At 37.1% G+C, this 26,674-nt stretch overlaps 1 protein-coding gene across 1 annotated transcript in view; it reads right to left on the reverse strand.

The window, feature by feature from the left end:
* Window positions 1-26,674, reverse strand: part of LOC121373809 (low-density lipoprotein receptor-related protein 4-like) — a 65,514-nt gene that overhangs the window by 34,433 nt on the left and 4,407 nt on the right. The window contains exons 2-9 of the mRNA XM_041500588.1: window positions 24,852-25,302; window positions 20,149-20,401; window positions 14,341-14,485; window positions 12,820-12,933; window positions 11,022-11,294; window positions 5,513-5,666; window positions 3,552-3,686; window positions 2,475-2,592 (exon numbers count right to left, since the gene is read on the reverse strand). Coding sequence (XP_041356522.1) covers window positions 2,475-2,592; window positions 3,552-3,686; window positions 5,513-5,666; window positions 11,022-11,294; window positions 12,820-12,933; window positions 14,341-14,485; window positions 20,149-20,401; window positions 24,852-25,302 — 1,643 coding nt within the window. The remainder of the gene's footprint in view (window positions 1-2,474; window positions 2,593-3,551; window positions 3,687-5,512; window positions 5,667-11,021; window positions 11,295-12,819; window positions 12,934-14,340; window positions 14,486-20,148; window positions 20,402-24,851; window positions 25,303-26,674) is intronic.

Here is a 26,674-nt window from a genome sequence, read left to right on the forward strand (position 1 = left end):
ACACTCAGATCACATAACGAGTGATACATGAGCACATAGTTACAGTATGTGCAATATAATGATACAGCGGTTTTACATATATAATATAATAATACAAGATTAACGTGGGGGCATAAATGTTCTCATAATGCAATCTAAAAATGTACAAGTATTATTTAAAGGCATACTGTCACAGATTTAAGGACCTTATTTCTCTAAAAATGGATAATAAATAAAAATTACATTAATTGTGGGAAACCAAATCTAGCTATCGCATCACCTTAACTGAACTATGATAGAGTGAAATCCAAGTCAACTCTCTCGGCAATTTTAGTTTTTGAATTATGGACCATTGCCATAATTCAATTATTTTTACAAAATATCGTTAATAAATGGAGTATGGTGATTATGAAGATGGTTGAATAAAGTACATTTAGGGACAAATTAATTTGTTACACCATTAAATATGTCAGTGGTCTGTGATAATATGCCTTTAATAAAGTAATATTCGTGCTACAGAATAGATCATTATATTTAATAGCATTTGGCTTTATATAGTAATATTTTGGTATGTACTTGCATCTTTCATTTCGGTAAAAAATTGCATTTAAATAGAAAGTGATATTCATCATCGCCAACAACATAATCGTGACATAAACAACGTTTCCTATATTTTCCTATCTACCAACTTCTACTGGGAGCCTGTGATTAGCATTGCGATAATCAGTGAAAGTAGACCTATGTTTTGTATTTAAAAGTATTAATTATGGTTCCAAATTTATGATTTCTTTAAAGATCCTATAGTCAGTACCTTCGCTAACGTTTCCATAATTAACAAAATTTTGAGATAACCATACGTAAGTAAATCCAGTTTCATTAAAAATATTTTCTACAAAATTAAACCATTTATATGCATGTGTTCCATAAACATAATCACATAAAAGCTTATTTTTGTTATCACTATTTAACATTCTACACCAATAGTTAATCATTCTACATTTCACATGGACATCAAGTCGGAACCTTCCAAGCTCACCATAAATCATATAAAGTGGTGTGCTACGTTTCACACCAATAATACTTCGCAAAAATCGTATATGTATACTTTCAATAATAGAACAATTTTCAAAACTCCATATCTCACAGCCATAAAGTAAAATAGGTAAAATAGTCTGGTCGAAAAGTTTAAGCTGACAGTCAGTTGGTAAGATGAGGTTACTTATTCGAGATTTAAGTAAAAACATAGCTTTAGTTACTTGTTCTTTAATACATTTGAAAAACACAACCCTAGGTACTTATAACAATCAGTTACTTCTAGTATGTTATCAAATAGATTAAAAACTGGGTGTCTACGACCTTTAGACCTTTAGGTCTTTGCCATATTTACAGTTAGCTTCCCATCCAATACAACATTCACGAAATACATTTAAAGACGTTTGCATATTATTAATATTTTCAGCAAATATCACAGTATCATCAGCATAAAGGAGAAAAGTATTTTGAGAAAATCTGTTAGAGCATTGTCATCAATGTTAATACCATTGCACTGTTCAGTATTTAGACAACTTTCTAAATCATTGATGAATATAGCAAATAAAAGTGGAGACAAATTTTCTCCTTGTCGTACTCCAGATTGGCAATAAAACGACTCTAATATATGTCCATCAAACTTTACACAGGATTTAATATTTTGATACATGTTACATTTAACAGTAACACATTTACCAGATATGCCTAGGTTTATAACTTTAAACCACAGTCCAGATCTCCAGACGATCAAAGGCTTTACTGAAGTCAATAAATGTACAGTATATTTTTTTCTTACGATATCTTAAATAATCAATAACGCAGTGTAAGGTAAATAAATGATCAGTCACAGTTTAGCCTTTCCTGAAACCGGCCTGTTGTCATACAATCCAGTTGTCCTGACATACAACTTAGTTGTCCTGACATAAAATTTAGTTGTCCTGACATAATATTTAGTTATCATTTCATACAAGCCAATTGTCATGACATGATACAAGTCAGCTGTCCTGTCACACAATTCAGTTGTCCTGTCATACAATTCAATTGTCCTGTCATAAAATTCAGTTGATCTGTCTTACAATTCAGTTGCCCTGACATACAATTCAGTTGCCCTGTCATACAATTCAGCTATTTTGTCACAAAATATTGCTGTCTCTGTATGTATGCCTCTCTCTCAACCTTCCTCCCCTCTCTCTCTCTCTCTCTCTCTCTCTCTCTCTCTCTCTCTCTCTCTCTCTCTCTCTCTCTCTCTCTCTCTCTCTCTCTCTCACACACTCTCTGTATGTCTATCGTTCTGTCCGTTCTACCGTCTCTCTCTGTTTGTCTCTGTCTACCCCCTCCCTCTCTACCTTCCTCCCCCCCCCCCCTCTCTCTCTCTCTCTTTCTCTCTCTCTTTCTCTCTCTCTCTGGTTAAAATTACAACTCATAGATACCAACTGCATCATACGTGTATTGGCTAATTCTCTTACTTTGAATAAACTGATTCCGTAGAACTTGGTGTTTGGTTGTGAATAGATGACGGCAATCCGACCTGTGGTCAAGTCGTAGCTGCGTACATGAAAGAGTGTGGAGTCTGTCCAATACAATCTGTGAAATCATAAAAAAATACATATCACAAAAGCATACGACTTTGGCTGGCAATTCTACATAACAAAATCTTTAGTATACAATGTATAAGACGTATTAGACTCTTTTCATTAAAGTCGCTGATGTTATCATCATGGCAGTGCGTACCTAAAAACAATAGTTGAAAACACCCGTAAATAGGAGGCACAACAAAAACCACTAATTCATTTCAACTAATTGTTCCTGCTTATATCCAGTTAAGGTTCAAGCACGCTATCCTGGGCACACGTGAGCTGTCTGTCCAGTGGGTTAGTGTTAGTTGTTAGTGGTTAGTAAGAAAGAAAGAACTGTTTTATTTAACGACGCACTCAACACATTTTATTTACGGTTATTTGGCGTCAGACATATGGTTAAGGACCACACAGATTTTAAGAGGAAACCCGCTGTCGCCACTACATGGGCTACTCTTTCCGATTAGCAGCAAGGGATCTTTTATTTGCGCTTCCCACAGGCAGGATAGCACATACCATGGCCTTTGTTGAATCATTTGTTTGGGCCCCCTAAATTTTGCGACAGTTATAATTTTATTATATATTAATTTAAAAAAGTTTTACGATCCCCTCCAAACCTCCCCCAAAGTTCCAATGGCATTCCGCCTCATGGCATTGGGGCCCCCCTAAATGGACTGCACTGATCATTAAAAATCATTAAAAAAACAAGAATAAAAAACCCAATATAGTTATAGTTTTCGTGTTCTTTTTGTTCTTCGTAGCTTTTGTTTTTATTGTTGTTATTTTACCTGTTTTAGTCAATTGTTTATTTTATTATTTATTTATGTATGTATTTATTTATTATTTTTAATATTATTTTTTAATTATTTTATTTTATTTTATTTTATAATATTTATTTATTTTATTATTTTTAGGAGATGAATATTCTGTGTTTTTAAACATAAATAGTAAAAGATAAATACAACTCACACATCCTTCTGGAAATCGATATAGAGGTGATTCGGGGAGCCGAGGTTGTCGTCCATGATCACCGTTCGGCTGGTTCCGTCGGTGTAGCACCACTCCACCTTGGGGGCGTCAGAGGGGTCAGTCCAGTATATTGTCCTGTGGCCAAAGTAAAAGTGCACAGACAGTTGTTGTTGATAAAATATTCAATATAAATAGTCGAAATATCTGCACCGAATTTTCTTTTTATCAGTTTACATGTGTTATATTTTCAAAACGCTTTTCTATTCGAAATGAAAGTACGCGTAAACATCTGAAGGTGCTGAACTGTGTGTCGTGTCGTGTAGTATAAAACATATACAAAAAGAAATATAATATTCTTTAAAAATGTATGTGTTCGTGTCGTGAAGTATAGTATGATCAGAAAGAATGCTATCGCTATAAACGTACATGACTTTGCCATCTTATATATTCAGAAGGGATGTTATCACTGTGAAAGTACGTGACTTTTATGCAGAAGGATGTCATCGTTATAAATTTAAACGTATATAGCTTTGTCATCTTAATATAATATATTCAGAAGGGATGTTATCGCAGTAAACGTACATGACTTTGTCATTTTATATATTCGGAAGGGATGTTATCGCTACAAACGTACGTGACATTTGTCATCTTAATATAATATATTCAGAAGCGATGATATCGCTATGAACGTACGTGACTTTCGCCATCTTCATATAATATATTCAGAAGGGGCGTTATCGCAATAAAGTTAAACGTATGTCACTTTGTCATCTTAATATAATGCATTTAGAAGGAATGTCACCACTATAAACGTACGTAAATTTTTCTATCTGTAGAGTAATACTCTTCTCAGGAATGGTAATTGTATCTGATAACGTACGTGACTTTTAACATCTCAGTATAGTATATTAAAAATAATGTACATCATTTGTGCAGTCTGCACTATAATTCCCTAGTATTCAAGAATGGCATCGCTAAATACTTATGAACGTCAACATTATTATTTACAGCGTCTTGCATTATTACTATATTTAGAATAAATAACAAGCGGGCTCTGCGACTGTCGCTGGTTTCTTTCTTTGTTTTTCAACTGGGGCAACCTCCGCAAGAAGAGTTCATTCGCCGTTTGCATAATGTTTTGACGCAAACTGACGGATGCAACATTGGACGCAATATTTCTCACAAGTAAATTAAATTGAGTACATATTTTGCAGGGTAAGAAATTTCACCTCAAATTTCAGTTTGCGTGTTAGTTACGCATTTTCCAATTGACACGGACGTCAATTCCATTACCTCCTGAACTAACAATTGTTTTTAAATTAACAGTAAATACGATTTTGAACTTTACTTTACTTTATTTCGGTACAGCGTATGAGGAATTATTGTACAATAGTTATTTACAGTGACAAGATGACAAAAGAAGTTCTTCATAGAATATATACAAACATAATTTAAAATAGCTACATACACATTTTAAAAATGAAGACACATGGTGACAAGACATTCAAATAAAGCAGAAAGATTTTTACAAGTCAGTGCTTTTAAATGTCCTATGTTTTTTTTTTTTTATAATAACATGGCTTTATAAACCTTTGCGTGTATTCATAAAATAATTACATTTAAATAAGTAGTGATATTCATCTCCAATATCATTTTCTTCACACAATGTACATAATCTGTTTTCGACTGGGATGCTATTCCAGCGTCCTGTTTCTATGGATAAATAATGATTACATGTTCTGAATTTCAGAAGGTTGGTCCACAATTTTTTCGGGTAATTTAATAAAGTATTTTTCCCAATTTAAAGTTTGTTTAAAAATAAAATATGTTTTTAACGATCACGTAAAAAAAAACCCACACATTTAAAGGGTTCGATGTTTCTTTTGCCCAAGATCACAAGAACGCCAATCACTCCAATGTTTCCATAGAAACGTCAATCAAATATTATGTATTTAAATTACCCGCGCCCAGGATGTACGGCTATCCCAAGAGGGTTGTCTAACTCGCTGTTAATCAACACTTTCTGGGCGGTGCCATCTTTCCGTGACACCTTGATTTGTCTGTTGCTGCCGTCTGTCCAGTACAAATTTCCAGATATCCAGTCCAGTGCCAATCCTTGTTTTAAAAAAACAAAAAACTAAATAAGTAAATAAATAAAAACAACATAGAAACAAAAACATGTGTTCTTTGAATCAGTAATAATACTTGACTGGTCTTGAGGGTGTATACCACCAAATCAAATTCTATAAACGACAATAGTAACATGTGCGGATAAAACTGTAACACGCGGTGTTTAAATCATACACCATGGATATGAATACTCACTAAGAAAAAAAGGTTGCGCTGCCTGTATGGAACATAACGCGAAGCGTCTTTGACTACCCTTGTTCCTATATGTAGTAGAAAGCCGCACATATTTCAAGCAAAATAGTAGCTGGAACATTGAACCGGCCTCGGTGGCGTCGTGGTTAAGCCATCGGAATACAGGCTAGTAGGTACAGGGTTCACAGCCCGGTACCGGCTCCAACCCAGATCGAGTTCTTAAGGCCTCAGTGGGTAGGTGTAAGGCCACTACACCCTCTTCTCTCTCAGACAGCCCAGATAGTTGAGGTGTGTGCCCAGGACAGCGTGCTTGAACCTTAATTGGCTATAAGCATGAAAATAAGTTGAAATAAAATGAATGAATATTTATACTAGTTTGGGATGCGCGATCAGTTTGGGATCGATCCTCGTCGGTGGGCCCATTGGGCTATTTCTCGTTCCAGTCAGTGCACCACGACTGGTATATCAAAGGCCGTGGTATGTGCTATCGTGTCTGTGGGATGGTGCATTTAAAAGATCCCTTTGTAGCGGGTTTCCTCTGATGACTACGAGACATAATTACCCAATATTTGACATTCAATAGCCGATGATTAATTAATCAATGTGCTCTAGTGGCGTCGTTAAACAAAATAAACTTTAACTTTCCTTCGTAGGCCATACATATTATTATAGACCGCATAAAACAATTTCGGATATAACAGATTTCATTCTCTAAACTTATCGCTGTGATGTGGCATATCTTCTCTTCATTTTTGTTTTCTTTTCTTTTTTGTTTTGTTTGTTATATACATGTAATATATATTTATTTCAATCAAGTTTCGTAAACACTCCAAATCTCTTGAACGTTTGAAGGACCTAGGCATAGTGTCTATCGTAAACGATGTATAGGTGTATATTGACTCGAAATTAAAGAAAATATATTCTTTATCAGGTAATACTGTCACGGGGATTCTATAATACCCGTAACTGAATGAAACACGGTTATCAAAATATCTCTCCTAACTGTATATCTATTAGATCTCTCTGTATCGAGCAGTATTACCCGCTGTGGCTCGTCTCTAGGTATGATCAGAGATAAGATCTTATATAAAGTATATATAATATAGCACGTTTAGTTCACTAGAAAACACAACAAAAACACAATACTCTTTGGAATCTGCATTAACCTACGCTGACAATGTACTGCCGCAGTAGTTAATTAATAACAACAAATAATAACAACCCAGAACTGATCACTTAATTAGTTAATCTCTAGGTGTCTAGTTTACACAATATGCTAATCCCTTCACTGTGACACACCACCCACACGTGTGATAATTGAGAAACGCTAACACACACACGTGTGATAATGGAGAAACGCTTCCAAGGGAACTTAATTAATAAAGGAATTACAACACTATTCCTAACTGGTTAATTTTTAATTAACCCTTAACTACTCATTCAGTAACCTTGTAACACAGAATTAATACTGGTACCTATCACAATAAACACAATAACCTACAGTTTACCTAGGTCTTCTAGGATGACTGGCTAAGCTTTATATTACCAAATACTCGTATAATGTTAGAACAAAAAGTCTACGATTTACTTCGTCAGATGACCGAAGACACTGTCTAAAGAATATTGGTATAATACAGTATTAAAATATTTAAAGTCACATCAATCACATCAAGGTTATACAACAGAGCAGAAATAATATATTTACCAAAGTCCGGACGGACAACGTTCCCTCGGGATACCTTCCTATGGTTCTCCCAGATATCTCTAAACCCTAGCTATTTATTCAAAACTCTCAGAGACAGCGAAAATCGCCTGGGGGTACAAAGCGGTACCTCACGTATCATGTGGATTTTCCACAACCACCACACCGGCATATTTTCCTCTGATCGTCAGACTGGCTGTCGCCTTCCCGCGAGCAATCCCCTGGCCATAAACAGCACTACCGGAGATATTACGTATCTACTAGCCACATGGCCTCCACACCTGCGCTAGGTGTGTATTAGAAAAGTTCGATGACCGTCGCGCAAGGTATCACGTAACAAGTTGCCCATCTGGGCTTAAGTGCAATTGGAACTGCACACGGCCTTCTGAAACAATTAATATCGCCACAGGCGAAAACAAAATTAAGAGCATGTACCGTCACAAATACAATAGATTGATTTGTCCTAGGTTATTTAAAAAAAAACATTTTGTAACAAATGCTTTTTGTTATAAAATGGTATTATCACAAGATTCGATGACGCCAATCATACATTTTTAGCTTGACTCTACCAATCAATTCATTAAGTTTTGTTTTACGACAAAAAGGACTTTTTGGTATTGAGAATTCTAGATTTTCTGTTTTCCGTTGCTTTTTCGGTTGAGTTTTAATAATCGCCACCTGCATAGGTTTCACATAGTACTTCCATTGGTATATCAGTTAAACATGACTAACTTTGAAATATTCATGTCCATTAAAAATAATTCCATTATGTAAATTCTTGGATTGGTCTAAATCATATCATGTGACTTTTTAAAAACAAAACGAGGTTCAGAACCGAATGAACCTTTCGGCAATGCTTTCAGTTGGTTTATTTATTGTTAAAGGGCCGTAGCTATTATTTATTTTTATTTTTATTTTTTTATTTTGGGAGCGGGGGGGGGGGGGGGGGGGGGGGGGCAACTCAGTAGTTAATAGTCTAAAACTCCTTAAACGGTTAAGAACAGAATTTTCTTTAAGTTTTTATAATGCTTTTTGGATGGATCCCCCCCCCCCCCCCCCCCCCCCCCCCCCCCCCCCGCAAGCTACGGGCCTGCAGTCCTGAGTTTGCTGCAATTTTAAGATGTTATCAACTAACAGAGACTTTTTAACGACTGTAATTACATATCAAATATATTTTTCTGCATTTAATATATTAGTTTTCTAGTATTTGTACTAGATTAAATTTCATTGTATTCCCCGCAACATTGTTTTTTCATACGTACGAAATTATTTGAAGACAAAATCCAGTTTGGGCATCTTACAAATATTAAGACGACCAGAAACACGTTGAATATACAGACACTGATATTCTAAACAAGAAAATATATTTAATGCGTATTTTTTAGATGTTAAAAGATTTTATTAGTCAGAAACATCTTACAAAGAAAGAAATGTTTTATTTAACGACGCACTCAACACCTTTTATTTGCGGTTATATGGCGTCAGACATATGGTTAAGGACCACTTTCACGGGGATCCTATAATACCGTAACTGAATAAAACACGATTATCCAAATATCTCTCCTAACTGTATATCTATTAGATCTCTCTGTATCGGGCAGTCAAATATCCGAGTGGCTCGGCTCTAAGTATAATCAGAGATACGATCTTATATAAATATGTATATATATAGCACGTTAGTTCACTAGAAAACACAACAAAATACAATACACTTTGGAATCTATATTAGCACTACGCTGACAAATGTACTTGCCGCAGTAGTTAATTAACAACAACAATTACAACAACCCAGAACTAATTACTTAATTAGTTAATCACTAGGTGTCTAGCTTACACAATATTCTAATCACTTCACCGTGACACAACACACACACACGTGTGATAATTGAGAAACGCTTCCAGGGGAACTTAATTAATAAAGGAATTACAACTCTATTCCTAACTGGTTAATTTTTAATTAACCCTTAACTACTCATTCAGTAACCTTGTAATACAGAATTAATACTGGTACCTATCACAATAAAGACAATAACCTACAGTTTACCTAGGTCCTCTAGGATGACCGGCTAAGCTTTATATTACCAAACACTCGTATAAAAATATTAGAACAGTGAAGCCTACAATTTACTTCGTCAGATTACCGGAAACACTGTCTAAAGAATATTGGTATAATACAGTGTTAATAATATTTAAAGTCACATCAATTACATCAAGGTTATATAACAGAGCAGAAAAATATATTTACCACGTCCGGACTGAACTTATATATTTCGTTCAGTGGACGACGTCCGTTCCCCAGGATACTTCCAATCTTTCTCCCCGATATATCTAAAATTCTATCTATTTATTCAAAAAACCTCGCGGTACTCCCCCTATCATGTGATATTTCCACAGCGACCAAGACGGAATATTTTTTTAGATAGTCAGACTAGCTGTCGCCATTCCGCTAGGAATACAAGGTCGTAAAACAGAACTCGCGGAGGTATTACGTAACTACTGGCCACATGGCCTCCACAACTGGTCTGGGTGTGTATTAGGGGGTACGGTCGCGCGGAGGTATTACGTAACTACTGGCCACATGGCCTCCACACCTGGTCTAAGTGCATATTGGGAACAGCTCGACCACCGTCGCGAGGGGGTATTACGTAACCAAGCCGCACACGGCCCTCTAAAACAATTAACATCGCCACAGGCGAAAAGATAAGAGCATGTTCCGTCACAACCACACAGATCTTGAGAGGAAACTCGCTGTCGCCACTACATGGGCTACTCTTTCCGATTAGCAGCAAGGGATCTTTTATTTGCACTTTCCATAGGCAGGATAGCACAAACCATGTCCTTTCTTGACTGGATATCTTACATAGTTTAGGGCTGTTTCCGCTAACATAGTTATCATATTTGAAGGGGCAGGACGTAGCCCAGTGGTAAAGCGCTAGCTCGATGCGCGGTCGGTCTGAGATCGATTCCCGTTGGTGGGCCCATTGGGCTATTTCTCATTCCAGCCAGTGCACCACGACTGGTATATCAAAGGCCGTGGTATGTACTACCCTGTCTGTGGGATGGTGCATATAAAAGATCCCTTGCTGCTAATCGGAAAGAGTAGCCCATGAAGTGGCGACATCGGGTTTCCTCTCTCAAACTGTGTGGTCCTTAACCATATTTGTGACGCCATATAACCGTAAATAAAATGTGTTGAGTGCGTCGTTAAATAAAACATTTCTTTCTATTCATATTTGATTTAATTAAAATGTTATTTTCTGGGTGATGGCTTTACGAAAAAAAGGCATCTTCCCAACTCTTGGTGATTTCTTGGTTAAATTAAAATTTGTCTTACAAGCCCTTAAAAACATATATGTGCAGTGTTTAAATGTCTGCGTTTAAAGAACGCTGCTATAACCACGTAAACCAATATACTGAAAATGTAACCAAGAGCAGACAACCCGTACCTTTCACAACACCTGTTCCTCCTGCGACAATTTCGCTAGTGGCGCCAATCTCCAGGTGAATTCGACTTATCGTGAACGTGTTGTTTTCCGAGTAGTACAACAAATTGTCACGTGCGTCGTACGTCAGAGCTAGGTATCCATGACGATCGTTCAGAAAACACTGGGTATCCAAGGTAATGTTGGTCAGAGACATATCTGCGATGTTGGCAGGGTACTGGCAAATGGCGTCGTGTATTGCATAAATGTGAGAGGGTTGAACAAACGATTTGGTCTCTGGAAAAACAAAAACAAATCAAACAAAAGTCCTGAGATCACAATATTACTCTTCAAAAAAAGTAGGGGAACTCCAATAAGAATTTACAATTGCCAAAATTATAAGGTATATTAGCTGTGGGGAATGGTAATATGATAATAGTGAATTAATTGGGCAAACATTACAACCGGTAGTTCAGTATTACAGTAGGTTTCATGATCACCAAAGATCTTGAAGAACGATTGGGGTCAGAAGTGAAATTTGAAAGTTGACGGGTTTTTTTGTCAATAAATCGCAAATTCAAACAATAGAAATTACTAAAAACAAAACAATAACAACTGTATGATCAACAGAATGAAAAAGATTGACAGAAATAATGTTCCGCAGTGATTAATCGACCTTCCTGGAAATTGTCAAAATCGAGAATGACACCCCTCGCACGTGTACGGGGTAACTGCGTGATGCACGTGCAAACTATGGAATGTGTTTAGGTGTGTTGATAAACAGACCTGAACGTTCTTTACTAGGATGTCTGTGGTCAAAACGTATGTTCGGTCTAATAGTTGATATTAACATTACTATTTCAGGTTCCCCTACTTTTTTAAAGCCGCACACCCTAGTTCCATCCAGCGAAAATAAATTATAATTTGGTTAATCTACAAACCTGTAACACACTTAGATCACGTTTTTATCAAATGGAGTGAAAAAGCAGGTTTTATATCGATAAATACCATGGGAATCCCCATGTCCCAATTGCTTGAAATAATTTTGAAAGTTAGTATTCTGATGTCACCGATAGATGTTGCTCGAAGCACAACAATGCCTACGTCAAGACAAATTTCACAGAGTGCGCACAGACTTGGGGTGCGTTCTTTTCATCTCTCCTGGACATGTTCCAACTGTTCTGTCCTGGTTGTATCCACTCTCCAGATATCGTAAGACTTAGCAAAATTATTGGTTTTAAGGGTTTGTAACGTTTTGTATTGAGACACTTACTTGTCTGAACTTTATTGTTACTGAAAATGTTCACGAACTGTGAAGAAAAATCTCACAAATGAACAACAACAAATCGGATGTTGACTGCGCGAACCGTGCACGAGAAAACAAACCGAAACAAAATTCTAACGGCCACGTGGTATACCAACGTCTGTGACATTGAAATGGAAATATCCCGTCTAAAAATAGATTAGATCTTGTCTGCTTAACGGTTTTTTCTCAAACATGCGTGCGTTTTTAAGAAATAAGAAAAATGCATTTTGTGGTATTACAAAAACCAGGATTACCAGGATTACCAAAAAACACTTCAGGTGAATGGAAATGTATGTTCTAAATAATAAACGGTAAGTAAAGTGCAATTTTATTTGTGAAAAAATGGGTTTAATAGCGAAAAACAACGCCGTAATGGTTAACAACTAGCCGTAACTAGGGTGTGTCCCTTTAAGAGTATATATAATCAGCGAAAAGACTGTTGGTCGAAAACACAGGTCAATCCCTTTAAATTTGACAGTATCATAGTGAGATTCATTAGTGAGTAATAAAACTTACTGATACACGACACCCCGTCCTCGTCCATGTCGTATCCCTCCCCACAGATACACCTGGGCCCAGTCAGGGGGTCGGGCACGCACATCTGACCACACCCTAGATCGTCACAGTCACCTATGGAAACAGAAAACACATTTTATATATGTAACAAAACCTACGAACAGTATGACAATTTGAAAGTTGTTGTTTTCGAATGTTTGTTGTTGTCTTTTTGTTAGGTTTTTTTTTTTATTCGGGTTTGTTTGGAGGGGTGTTGTTTTGTTTTGTTTTTGTTTTTGATTGTTGTTGGGGTTTTTTTTTTTTGGGGTGTGTGTGTGTGTGTGTTTGTTGGGTTTTTTTGTGGGGGGGGTTGTGGGGGGGTGGGGGTTAAAGGGAGTTGAAGTGGGTATTTGGGAGAAGTTGTATGTGGACGTTTGTTTGTTTCTTTGTTGCTCTTTTGATTGATTGATTGTTGTTTGTTTTTTGTCGGTGGTGTTGATTTTGGGGGGTTTTTTTTTTATGAGGAGTAGTGGTGGGGGAGGGGAGCACACGGGATAATCATTAACAAAGACATGTTTGCTATAAAAGAAAGAAGGTTTTTAGGCTCTCTTACTGGCAGGATGGAGTTGGTTGGCTGTGTTTCTAAACTGGTGTAGATTCGGACGTTTCATGAACACTTGTCATGCTGTCAGCTTTCGTTACACTGACATAGATTTATTGTACGTTGAACTTGTATTAGGGTAGTTGCAACGTTCAGGGGGTAAGCACAGCCCCGTCCCGCCACGCCCGTTTCGTGTGCACAGCATCACAACTCCCACTCCCCCCCCCCCCCCCCCCCCCCCCGTCTCTGTCTCTCTCTCTCTCTCTTGTTACTTTTGTGTCATCATATCGTTGTTTTATGTTGGGTTCAGACTGTAAACTGTCACGACGAAGTTGACCAACTCGACGGTTGCGTTGTACTTTCCTTAACTCCCGATGGGTGCACTTAGATAAACAACTAAATGGCCGTAGAAGTCGTATACGACGAAAATCGAGTTGTAAACCGGCCTTAGTGGCGCAGTGGTTAAGCTATCGGACTACAGGCTGGTAAGTACAGGGTTCGCATCCCGGTACCGGCTTCAACCCAGAGCGAGTTCTTAAGGGCTCAATGGGTATGTGTAAGGCCACTACACCCTCTTCTCTCTCACTAACCACTAACCAACTAACAACTAACCCACTGTCCTGGACAGACATCCCAGATACCTGAGGTGTGTGCCCAGGACAACGTGATTGAACCTTAATTGGATATAAGCACAAAAATAAGTTGAAATGAAATGAAACGAGTTGTAAGAGCGCTCAGACTAGCAAATGGACAGTTGTAAAAGTGGTAACAGAAAAAACGTTGGCCAACTTTGTGCTAGCAATTGGTAGTCTGATCTTAGCATTAGATAAGATAATGCAAAGGGCGAAGGAGTAATAACTACACTATTACAAAATACACTTAAACAAGAGGTCACACAGATCAATTAATGGGACATAGATGGACATTAACAGCCGACTCACTTGAATTTCCTATCTGCAAACTTCCATCGTACATAACAATACCAAAAGGGACGTAACCCAGCCTGTAGCTGATATAATTAGCTCCTGTCTTTTTGTCGTAAATTTTCAGATGACCTTTGCTCTGTTCCGTTGTAAATAGGTATTTCTGAAGAAGAAAGCAAATACACCATATAAATTTACCAAGCAAAACGTTTGGGTTTTGTTTAACGACACCAGTAGAGCACATTGATTTATTAATCATAGGTTATTGGATGTCAAACATTTGGTAATTCTGACACATGGTCTTAGAGAAAACCCGCTTTCCAACAAACAGGATAGCACATACCACGGGTCTGTTATATATCGATCGTGCGGCACTTATTATGACTGGGAAAAAGATCAGAGAATGGGACCATTGAGGTGATTCGATCCTGCACGCAATCACCTCGGGCGAGCGCTCGACCGACTGAGTTAAATTTAGCCCTTATCAAAAATGCCACACATAACCCACCGTACAATGGGAACACCAAGGAATCATGGCATAATATTTATTTATTTTTATTTATTTGTTTCATTGTTAGGGTTGACCACCCTGTTACAAGAAGAGTAGCGCAGACATCTACACAAGATATGAAATATGAAGACCAATCATATTTATGCATACTAACCAAATGACTTGAATTAACTATTACAGAATACTTCTCGAATTCTAAGTGCTTCACAAATGAATTTACTTAAATTCCACGTCTGTGTATGACATTCTGTATTTAATAAAATTATCATTTTTAATCTATTGGGATGACACCTGTATTTTGGAGATAGATATTTTATCCTTAAATCCCTATATAATGGACATATAAACAAAAAATGGAATTCATCTTCCAATATGTCATCACAATAATGAAACTGTTTGGGAAAGTCATGTCTGCATCTATTTCTATGAGTTTTAATAATTATATAGCCTAATCTAAATCTTGTGAGTGCATTTCTAAAATAGTGTATATTCCAATCCCAATGTTTTTTTCTAAAAGTATAGTTGATTTAAAAGATCTATATATTTCATATCTATCACTATTATTTATATATGTTAACCATTCTTGTAAATATACATCTGTTAGTCTAAGTTTTAAAGTTTTTAGAAATATTTTAACATCACCAATTTCTTTAAATAGACAGACATAACCAAAGCCACTACGGCATAAAATATTTTCCATCTGACTTGCCCAATTATTTTTACTTTTGCAACAAAAATTATAAAGCATTAAGTATGTTTGTTTACATAGCCTAGAAGAAGGTAGCTGTAACAGACGTGTCCAATATTTAACAGCTTTGATAATGGTTATAATGTAAAGGGGATAATGACCAGTCTCAGAAAACACCATTACATTTGGCATAATAAAGATAGTGGAGAGGTTTGTGTTGGGTTGGAGGGGCGATGTGCAAAGGGCGGACCTGCAATGGCAGTTGTCTCGGAAGTGTTGGATAAAGTAATTTATATAACAGTGGAACATGACATAATACATCGTGGCAGCATTAAAGGAAATGGAGGTCAAGTATATTACAACTCACTATACTCGTACCAGCCTCCATTAGAAGTGTTATTTTTGGTTGGTGTTGCAGTTGTGTGGGGGGTTTTGAGGGGTTGTTTTTTTCATCAATTATAATTTTGTTTAGCTTGATGTAAAAGAAATGTAAAAGTGATTTAAAAATAACCAAAATATTGTATTTTTAAAGTTAGTTTGTTTTGTTTAACGACACCACTAGAGCACATTGATTTATTAATCATCGGCTACTGGGTGTCAAACATGTGGTAATTTTGACATTTAGTCTTAGCGAGGAAACCCGCTACATTTTTTTCCATTAGTACAATGTAGCAAGGGATATTTTATATGCACCATTCCACAGACAAGATATCACATACCACAGCCTTTGATATACCAGTCGTGGTGTATTGGCTGGGACGAGAAATAGCCCAGTGCAGGGTTTCTGCCAGAGGGTAAAACGGGCCCACCGATGGGGATAGATCCTAAACCGACCGCGCATGAGGCGAATGCTTTCCCACTAGGGCTGTCACGTTTACACGTGTAAACGGCATCGTTTCGTGTAGGCCAACTAAACGTTTACAAAAATGGTATCCGTTTAAACGAATTACATTGAGTAAATTCAAAAAATAATTTTATGTTGTGCTGACTTGTGCTTTTGATATTTAATATGGCTGAAACTAGTTCTTAACAAAGAAAAATATAATATTAACGTCGCAGATTCGCAACCTACTCTTGCACTGTAACATTATTTTAGTCGACACTTTTTTATTTGAAAAATTGAGAACATTGCATAATGGAAGAATTCTGTTGTTGTGTTATGCATATTTTGATATTATGGCTGAAAATAGTTATATTCTGTTCATTGCTTCATACTAATTCCAATAAATTATGGAAAATGGGTCCAATGCGTTGATTTCTCTAACAATAATGGATTGAATAAAACAACTCCTTGACTCCTGTAGATAATCGGAACTCGGAAGCGGGTCATAGATCAGTGGTACAGCGCAAGCCTGATGCGCTATCGATCTAGGATCGATTCCCGTTGGTGTAACAAAGACCGTGGCATGTATCATTCTATGTACTATCCTGTCTGTGGGATGGTGCATATAAAATATCCCTTGCTGCTAATCGAAAAGGGTAGCCCATAAAGTGGCGAAAGCAGGTTTCCTCTCTCAATATCTTCAAATTATTTGCTGGCAGAAAGCCTTACATACTCTCGAAGGTTACCGAAATTGGCCGAAGTGATAAGCGATAACTGGTCTCCATTTTCAAGCGACGCCTTCACTTGTGTTAATGCATACAGTGGAGAACCAGTTGAAACTGGACACGCTACGAAGAGCGGTTAAACGGGACCGTTTCGTTTAATAGGTATCGTGTAAACGTTTACTAAATTTTGTAAACGTGACAGCCCTATTTGCCACTAGGCTACGTCCCGACCATTTTATTTTTATGTGCAGTTTATAAAATCACTGATCAATATATATTTTAAAAACCTGCAATATTCAATTCACCCATAGTGAAGAATGTCGTCTGCTCAAGAAGTTTGAAATTATATTTTCTTGATTAGTTATCTTACTAAACTCTATATTTAATTATTATTTTGTTAACCTGTCACTATTAGTTGGAGATATGTCACTCTTCTACGATAAAAAATAAATAACTAAATAAACAACCATGTCAAAATACTTGAAATTCCGTAAGCAGACGTTATTCATCCCTAGACAGTGTCGGATTTATAAGGGGCAAAGGAGGCAATTGCCCCGGGCCCCCTGTGAGACACCCCCCCCCCCCCCCCCCAGACTATGGACTTCCTTTGTAAAAACAAAGTGTAATAATTATAAGATTAGGTCATTTTTTATTTGTCGTGGTAGGTCATCGGTCTACAGGCTGGTAGGTACTGGGTTCGGATCCCAGTCGAGGCATGGGATTTTTAATCCAGATACCGACTCCAAACCCTGTGTGAGTGCTCCGCAAGGCTCAATGGGTAGGTGTAAACCACTTGCACCGACCAGTGATCCATAACTGGTTCAACAAAGGCCATGGTTTGTGCTATCATGCCTGTGGGAAGCGCAAATGAAAGATCCCTTGCTGCTAATCGGAAAGAGTAGCCCATGTAGTGGCGACAGCGGTTTTCCTCTCAAGATCTGTGTGGTCCTTAACCATATGTCTGACGCCATATAACCGTAAATAAAATGTGTTGAGTGCGTCGTTAAATAAAACATTTCTTTCTTTTTTTTTTTTTTTTTATTTGTCATGTAAATCTAAATCTGGCCCTGTCCCTAGGTGTGAGTATTTATATCTTCACCAATGTTTTTGTTTACAAATTGCACATAAATATGTCACGCCAAACTGGATTATTACTAATTAATAACACCCTCATTTAAAACGGAGGCGTGTGAATAGGTCATGATAAACAGTGTTGACTATGACGCTACATGTCTACAAATCCACAAAAAAGGCCAAAATGTGCAGTGAATGCACGACAGAATATTGTTAATGAAAAGAAAGAAATGTTTTATTTAACGACGCACCCAACACATTTTATTTACGGTTATATGGCGTCAGACATATGGTTAAGGTCCACACATATTTTTTTAGAGGAAATCCGCTGTCGCCACATAGGCTACTCTTTTACGACAGGCAGCAAGGGATCTTTTATTTGCGCTTCCCTAAGGCAGGATAGCACAAACCATGGCCTTTGTTGAACCAGTTATGGATCACTGGTTGGTGCAAGTGGTTTACACCTACCCATTCAGCCTTGCGGAGCACTCACTCAGGATTTGGAGTCGGTATCTGGATTAAAAATCCCATGCCTCGACTGGGATCCGAACCCAGTACCTACCAGCCTGTTGACCGATGGCCTAACCACTACGCCACCGAGGCCGGTAAATATTGTTAATGAATGCAAGTATTTGATTTTTTTTATTGATTTTTTTTTATTGATTTTTTTGGTCTCTGTTGTCTTCTTGCTCTTTTTTTCATAAACGATTAATTTATTAAGCAACGAAGAGCACACACACTGTGTTTCAAAACTGCAACATACAGGCACGGCAGAGTAGGGAGGGGGCTGGGTGTTTCTACACCCCTCCCCCAGTAAATCTTAAGGCAGCGATGAATTTGCCTTGTATTATGCAGGAAATTGCATTTCTGGAAATCTAGTTTTCAAAATTGTACAGGGGAGCATACCCCCGAACCCCACTAGAAACTTTGCTTTGTGCCCTCGACCTCAGTCACCCACCGCCACAATGTCTACTTTCTTAAGCCGTGCCTGACATATACCAACTAAATATTTAATTATAAAATGTTTTAAATGGTTAATCCACGATACTCTTATATAATATACTACCTTAAATGTAAAACGACTATAGTGCTGTCGGAAATAGAATAAAAATTATTTTCGTCGATTATTTCTTACATATTAAACAGACAAGTAAATATTTTGTTAATATCTATTTAATTATAGTTTACTTAATTTAGCATTTACTCGTTTTGGCTCTCACTGATGTACAAGGTGGTGTTTACTCTTGAAATTAAAAGAAATATGTCAATAAACAGGTGATTTGTGCACTTTATTGGAACGGACTATAACAAATTTTGGTCAACATATGTCAATTTCATTGCCGTTACTATATGTGAGGGACCATTTCTGATGATGGTTTACCCCTATTCCTCTCCAAAAAAAATATTTGTAGACATTTATAAGTAACTTTTGAGCAAAACTGTCAAGAATCATTTTGAGTTTGTGATCTATTATACCGGTATTAAAGGTGCTATCTCAAAGTTGCATAATGACAGCTATTGCAAATCATGTTTTTATTAAATTTTGCTTTAACATTTAAAGACTACACCTTTAACTATATGCCCATAAATGATTATAGGAAATGATTTTATCTACTAGTAAAAATAAATTTTTATTGGAGAATCTCTATCACAAACAGATGCTCAAATATACATGTATGCTGGTCATAATTAATAATTTATGCTGCAATTCAAGATAATCAGTTAACTTGCAGTTTTAAATTAAAAGTTTGTTTAAGGGTAATGAAATTGACACATATCGATCAAAATGTGTTATAGTCTTTTCCAATAAAGGTCACAAATCTCCTGTTTACTGACATCTTTATTTTAATTCTAAGAGTAAACACCACCTTGTATATCAATGAGAGCCCAAACAAGTAAATGCTAAATTAGGTAGAGTATCATTCAATAGGTATTTACAAAATATTTACGAAAATCATTTTTATTCTATTTCCGACACTGCTTTTGTCATCAAATTATACATTACCCCGTAAATCGCCACACTAAAGAAGCTCGATCCATCTTGAAGAGCGACGATTCTTCTTCCATACCCGTTTAGACCAATCGCTTCCACCGTGTCTCGTACGCTGTCGGCCCAATAGAGGGTGTTCTCGTTGAAGTCTATAGCCAATCCGCGAGGCTCTTGTATATTTATCTCCACCAGCGATCTTCGGTTTTTACCGAGCAAGTCCGAGATTTCAATCTTTGGGTTTTCTCCGCAGTCTGACCATATTAAATAGCTGTGGGTATTTGAATTTATTAGTTATCTATTTAAACATCCGGAAAACCTTACTAGCATAACATTGAGTCAAAATCAAGACGATAAACGCTGTGTCCAAAATACTGTCCCCATCCTACCCCCAAAATAAGTTTGTTTTGTTTAACAACATCACTAGAGCACATTGATTTATTAATCATCGGCTATTGGATGTCAAATATTTGTTCTTTAGTCTTAGAGAGAAAACCCGCAAAAAAATTCCATTAGTATGTCATGTCATGTCATATGGGTTTACGTGCACATTCAGAACAAGCTGTTGTAGCGCACGCCTGTCGTGGGCACAAGAGCCGGCCTTGGCCGGCTCCTCCGTCCATGACGGGAAAGGTAGGGGGAGGGGAGAGGAGGGACCGCCTACACTGGCAAGTGCAAGGAGCACCAGCAGCCCGATCAAATCGGTAGCAGGTGGGTGGGGGTGGTGGTGGTGCTATGGAATTTGAATGGAGCAGTTAAATGCCAAAGAGGAAAGGGTGCGCAATTTTGATTGAGGCAATTTGGCGCAATTTGGAACGGTCGGTAAAAAAACGAGCTTTTATATGCACCATCCCACAGACAGGATCAATCAGATTAACTAAACTGAGTGTTAATTTTAACGGGTTGAACTAGGGTATGTTCCTGTAAGTATGTATACTATTCTGATCATCATGGATAGCAATATTTTGTGCATGGTTATTGTTAATCATTATGTCGTTTAAATATGTTTCTTAGTTCAAGAAATTTGATACAATGTAGAAAAAAAATGCATTTCTCTCTCAATCAATCTTTATAAGCAATCTGAACAATAAAACCGTGATACAGGATCAGGGCCCAAGTTCACAAAACATCGTAAACCTAGTTTTGCACGTAACATGGGCGGATCCAAGGGGGGGGGGACCAGGGGGACGCGTCCCCCCCAAAAATTGTTCAAGTGCCCTCAAAATGTCCAAGTGCCCTTTTTGTTTGTAGAATTTTTTTTTTTTTTAAGTAAACAATAATTATATTGTAGATAAATGAAATCAAGATTTTCGTGTACATGCGCAAGCTTGCAGATATGTGTCTGTGTTATTCAGTCTCAATGGGGCCCCATTGAGGTTCTAACGCGAGTGACGCCAATTTACTTCATTATTGCTAGTATATTATGACGTAGAACTGTAGGAATTCATATTAATTGTAAATATCAAAACTTGTAGTAAGGTGCCCTTTTGACGAGTCAATGTGCCTTTCTTTTTTGGTCCCCCCCCTAAAAATATTTCCTGGATCCGCCCATGCGTAAGCGTAAATCTACGACTAAACCACAATTCGTATTACTATTATAGTTCAACAAATAGTTTGAAGAACACATATTTCATTTTCTTTCGTCTTTAAAATACTCCAGCTTCCGTAATGATGTAAGTTTCTGCGTAAAATTAATGCCAAACATGTCAAACGCACGACCGGTAAAACTGCTAGTAGCAGACGTACACTTACGATGTTTAGTGAAATGGTTCCAAGGGCCGTGTCTCTGAACAATGCAGAGACGAATGGGCATTTGGCAAAACAGTAGCATTAAAATTAATGTATCAGTTTGATAATATCTATTAAAACAGCAAAACATTTGATTACGAAAATATTAAAATATAAAAATATAAAAATCTTGAGCGACGGAGCTGGCCAAATGGCGTGCCAATTTAACAAAACATCGTAAGGCTAGGTTTGCACGTAAACGTAAATCTACGACTAAATCACAATTCGTATTACTATTATAGTACAACAAATATAGTTTAAGAACACATTTTTTGAAAGAACAAGTAATATTCTTTGTAGAGCAAAAATGATGTAATTTTGAAATCTTACGAGTGAAATAGGCCCCAGAGCCCAAACACATAAAATGTGCCTGATCGGTATAACCGTACAATCTCGTTGCAGACTTAAAAAACATTACGAGTTTGCACCTCCCCCGTGAAACTAGGCCCCAGAGCCCAATTTCACAAAAACATCGTAAGCCTAGTTTTACACGTAAACGTAAATCTACGACTAAATCACAATTTCACAAAACATCGTAAGCCTAGTTTTGCACGTAAACGTAAATCTACGACTAAATCACAATTTCAAACAAAACATCGTAAGCCCTAGTTTTTTACTAAACGTACGATACTAAACTAGCCAGCTTTCTTTATAACTTATAGTTCAATTAATATAGTTTTAGAAGAACACATATTTCATTTTCTTTTGCGTTTAAAATACTTCACCTTCCATAATAACGTAATTTTCTGCGTGAAATTGATGCCAAATACGTGTAAACGCATGGTAAACGCTAGTAGCAGACGTTAACTTTGTTTAGTGAAATGGACCCCTGGACCGGCACCTATGACAGGTGTGCGCTACAACAGCTTGCTCTGAACGTACATGTTAAATTATGTCCTTGACCTTGATAAATCTAAAACACATATACACTAATTTGGTTGTCTAAAGTTGGTAGAAGACTGTAGTGATCTACATAATTAATAAAAACAAAAATTGCCAACAAATATATACCGATTTCCGTATATAATTGCTAATCGTCTTAGAACAAATCTTTTGTTGCCAGTTGTAAGTGGCACCCTTAGCGTTGAAGAATCGTTCCACTTAGTAAAAACGGAAATGAATAGAGGTCATGCACGAAGTGTGTTTTTTCAAACGAATGCTTTGGCTTTCTTCGTTAAATGAAAAACATTTTCGTTTGTCGTTGTAGGTTAGAGGAGGAGATAAGGTCAACGCAGGTTTATATTGTGACCAAATACGTAGCACTCAATCCATGTTGTGGACATTAAGACCGTTGGACTTTCTATGAATGTTACGGAGTAACATAGCTTCATGTTAATTGTGTGTAGGCATGCATAGCTTTATGTTAAAGTACTGAGAAATCACTAAATATTTCGTGGTGGTCAACATTTTGAGTAATACGTTGACTAGTGAAGTTAACGAAAGAAACAAAGTTTGTTTTATTTAACGACACCACAAGAGCACATTGATTTATTAATCACCGGCTATTGGATTTCAAATATTTGGTAATTTTGACATATAGTCTTGGAGAGGGAACCCGTTACATTGTTTCCATTAGTAGCAAGGGATCTATTATATGCACCATCCCAAAGTTCGAGTATTTTACTTTTATATCTCGTAGTATAGCAAAGATAATAGTTCGGTAATTTTACTATTACAGCGGCTATAATCGTATCTGTACATGACAGAATAAAATATAATGTTACAGGTTAATTTAAGTTGTTGTTTTGCTGTTGTTTGTTGTTGTTTGTTTTGAGGGATTTTGGTGGTGTTTTTGGATTTGGGTGGATTGAGAGTGTGTGTGTGTGTGTGTGTGTGTGTGTGTGTGTGTGTGTGGTTGTATGTGTGGTTGTTGTTGTTGGTGGCGGTGGTGGTGGTGGTGGGTATTTTTTAACGGTGATGACATTATTTTGGGGATCGGATTAAACAATAAGACGTGAAACGTTTAATGGTTAGCCATAACATTTTCCGAATAAGCACTATATTGCTTAAAATTACCGAAAAGTTAAAGAAACCACTTGAATACATAGTGGTAAGGAATTGAGCCACCTAAAGCAATATACCCTCCACCCCCACCCACCCCCAAGAAATACAGCGTATGAAAATGATCTAGATATGTCTTAAACACATTCAACTTTTTCCTGAAGTAATACCGAAGCCCCGAGAGGTTTGGCGTCTCACAGACTCCCCCTGACATTCGCAAAACCTGCATCAATGAATCTTTTCATTATTGACCCTTTTCTTGCTCTCGTTTAACACATTTACCCTTTTCGCAATAATATCTGGTATTAAGCTTATTGACCAATAAATAAACAGCATTATCATCGTCTGTGTCGCTATTGTATTGATTTTGTAAAAAAAAAAATACATATCGTGGATTCTGTGTCATACGAAAATACAAATTTGGTAAGGTGGTTTGAATTATTTACTTTTACTTAACATTTTATTCAATTTGTAATTTTAAATGCCTTTCTTATTTCTATATCTATCTATCTATCTATCTATCTATTTATCTATCTATATTTCATTCTTAAAACCTTTATCTCTTTCTTTCATTCTTTCTTTCGTTCGTTCTGTTCCTCTGTCTCTGTCTGTCTGTCTCTGTGTGGCTGTCTCTCTCTCTCTCTCTCTCTCTCTCTCTCTCTCTCTCTCTCTCTCTCTCTCTCTCTCTCTCTCTCTCTCTAAAACACATTCTTAAAACCTTTATCTCTTTCTTTCATTCTTTCTTTCGTTCGTTCTGTTCCTCTGTCTCTGTCTGTCTGTCTCTCTGTGTGTGTGTCTCTCTCTCTCTCTCTCTCTCTCTCTCTCTCTCTCTCCTCTCTCTCTCTCTCTCTCTCTCTCTCTCTCTCTCTCTCTCTCTCTCTCTCGTGATTTTTTAAAAGACAATGGCGATATCGCCTAATGATGATTCCTACCCTTTCTGTGGATACACTGCCACCCCGTGTGGACTGTCTAGACCATCCTGAACAACGATCTTGTACACTCTCTCTTCCGACCGAATGGGCGCCATGATAATCCAGTTGTACAACGTGTCCGCCCAGTACAAATTACCCGACAGCCAATCAACACTCATTCCGTACACTTCCGGAGATGTCCCGATGAATACGTCGTTCGTGTCGGTGGAACCGTTTAAAACGAGGCTCTGTATCCGCTTGTTCATAGCCTCGCTCCAGAGTAACGTCTGCGTGGAATGCTGAAATGCTAACGCTTTGAATTCCCAGCCGAAATGTGGAGCACTGATGTGTCGAACTTTGACCTTTCCACTCTCGACCCAGTCGTTGGGGTCACCTTCTATTCCCACCAATCGCGAGACGGTATTTCTGACTGTTGGTATCTGTGCCCAAATTAGGTTTGTTCCATGACGAACTGAAATATAAAAATAAAACTTCTTTTTTTTTAAATCGCAAAATGTAGCTTACATTAATAGTATTTGAATATGTACAGATCCTAAATCCATCGGTGAATTCCCAGCTCATCGATACTTATAAAAAAATACTTTCCTGGACTTTTTAACATTATCATACTTTTGGTTATTATATGACTCTTGAAATTAAGTATTATAAAAGGTTTAATGGCCAACTTCACTAAACATCGTAAGTTTACGTCTGCGACTAGCAGTTATACCGGACAAACGTTTACACGTGTTTGGCATCTATTTCACACAGAAACAATACATCATTACGGGAGATGGAGCATTTTAATGACCAAAAAAATGAAATATGTGTACTTAAAACTATATTTGTTGTACGATACTAGTAATAAGAATTGTGTTTTAGTCGTAGATTTACGTTTACGTGCAAAACTAGGCTTACGATGTTTTGTGAATTTTGGCCCAGACCACCATCTTCATGTAAGGGACAAATATAATTCCAATAAAAAAGAACAGGTGTCCTTTTTCTTTACTTTATACTGCACAATAAAAGAAACGCGAATATTAACTTAGGTTTCTTTAATTTATTTAATATAATTCAGTCTGAATCTTATAAGCGTTTGTACCAATAAACGTTACAATGCCGTATTAACATTTTACGATTCGATCAACATTTAACAATGCTGTTTTACACATTTGTTTTACACCAAATCCATTCTCATTGCTGATAGTGTTAACATCTTCTAATAAAAACGATAAAAGCAACGTGTCAATAAACAATGTTTAACAATTCTCATTTTTGCAGAAAATTGCAGTTTGTTGTTTGGCTTGTAAGTGTGTGTGTTTGTGTGTGTATGTTTGACTGTGTGTGTGTGTGTGTGTGTGTGTGTGTGCGTGTGTGTGTGTGTGTGTGTGTGTGTGTGTCTGTGTTAGTGTTTGTGTGTGCGTGTGTGTTTGTATGTGCGTGTGTATATACTATGCGTATGTGTGTGTGTTTGTTTGTACGTGTGTGTATATGTGCTTGCGTTTGCGTGTGCGAGTGCGAGCTATTTTTATTCCGTAAACATCTGACACGGAACTCTCCAATTTGGTACAGTGCAACCTTGAAAACATTGCTGTATCACTTGAAGATTTGACAGAAAGCCAGAAGTAGCTAGCATAATAATACTAACAATGGAATTCATGGACTATGTGTGGTGAATGGTTACTATTGTTTCCACCAAGTACTGTTGTTGTTGCAGGTCAAGTATTATAGTATTTCCGATTCGAGGATATAGTCTTATTAAACAGGTTTCCTTCTTGTGACCAGTTATAGATACCTCTGTTTTCTCTCTTCGTGTCAGATCCAAATATTAGAGATTCGCATCA

The sequence above is a fragment of the Gigantopelta aegis genome, chromosome 1, assembly GCF_016097555.1.
Source record: "Gigantopelta aegis isolate Gae_Host chromosome 1, Gae_host_genome, whole genome shotgun sequence".
Classification (NCBI taxonomy): domain Eukaryota; kingdom Metazoa; phylum Mollusca; class Gastropoda; order Neomphalida; family Peltospiridae; genus Gigantopelta; species Gigantopelta aegis.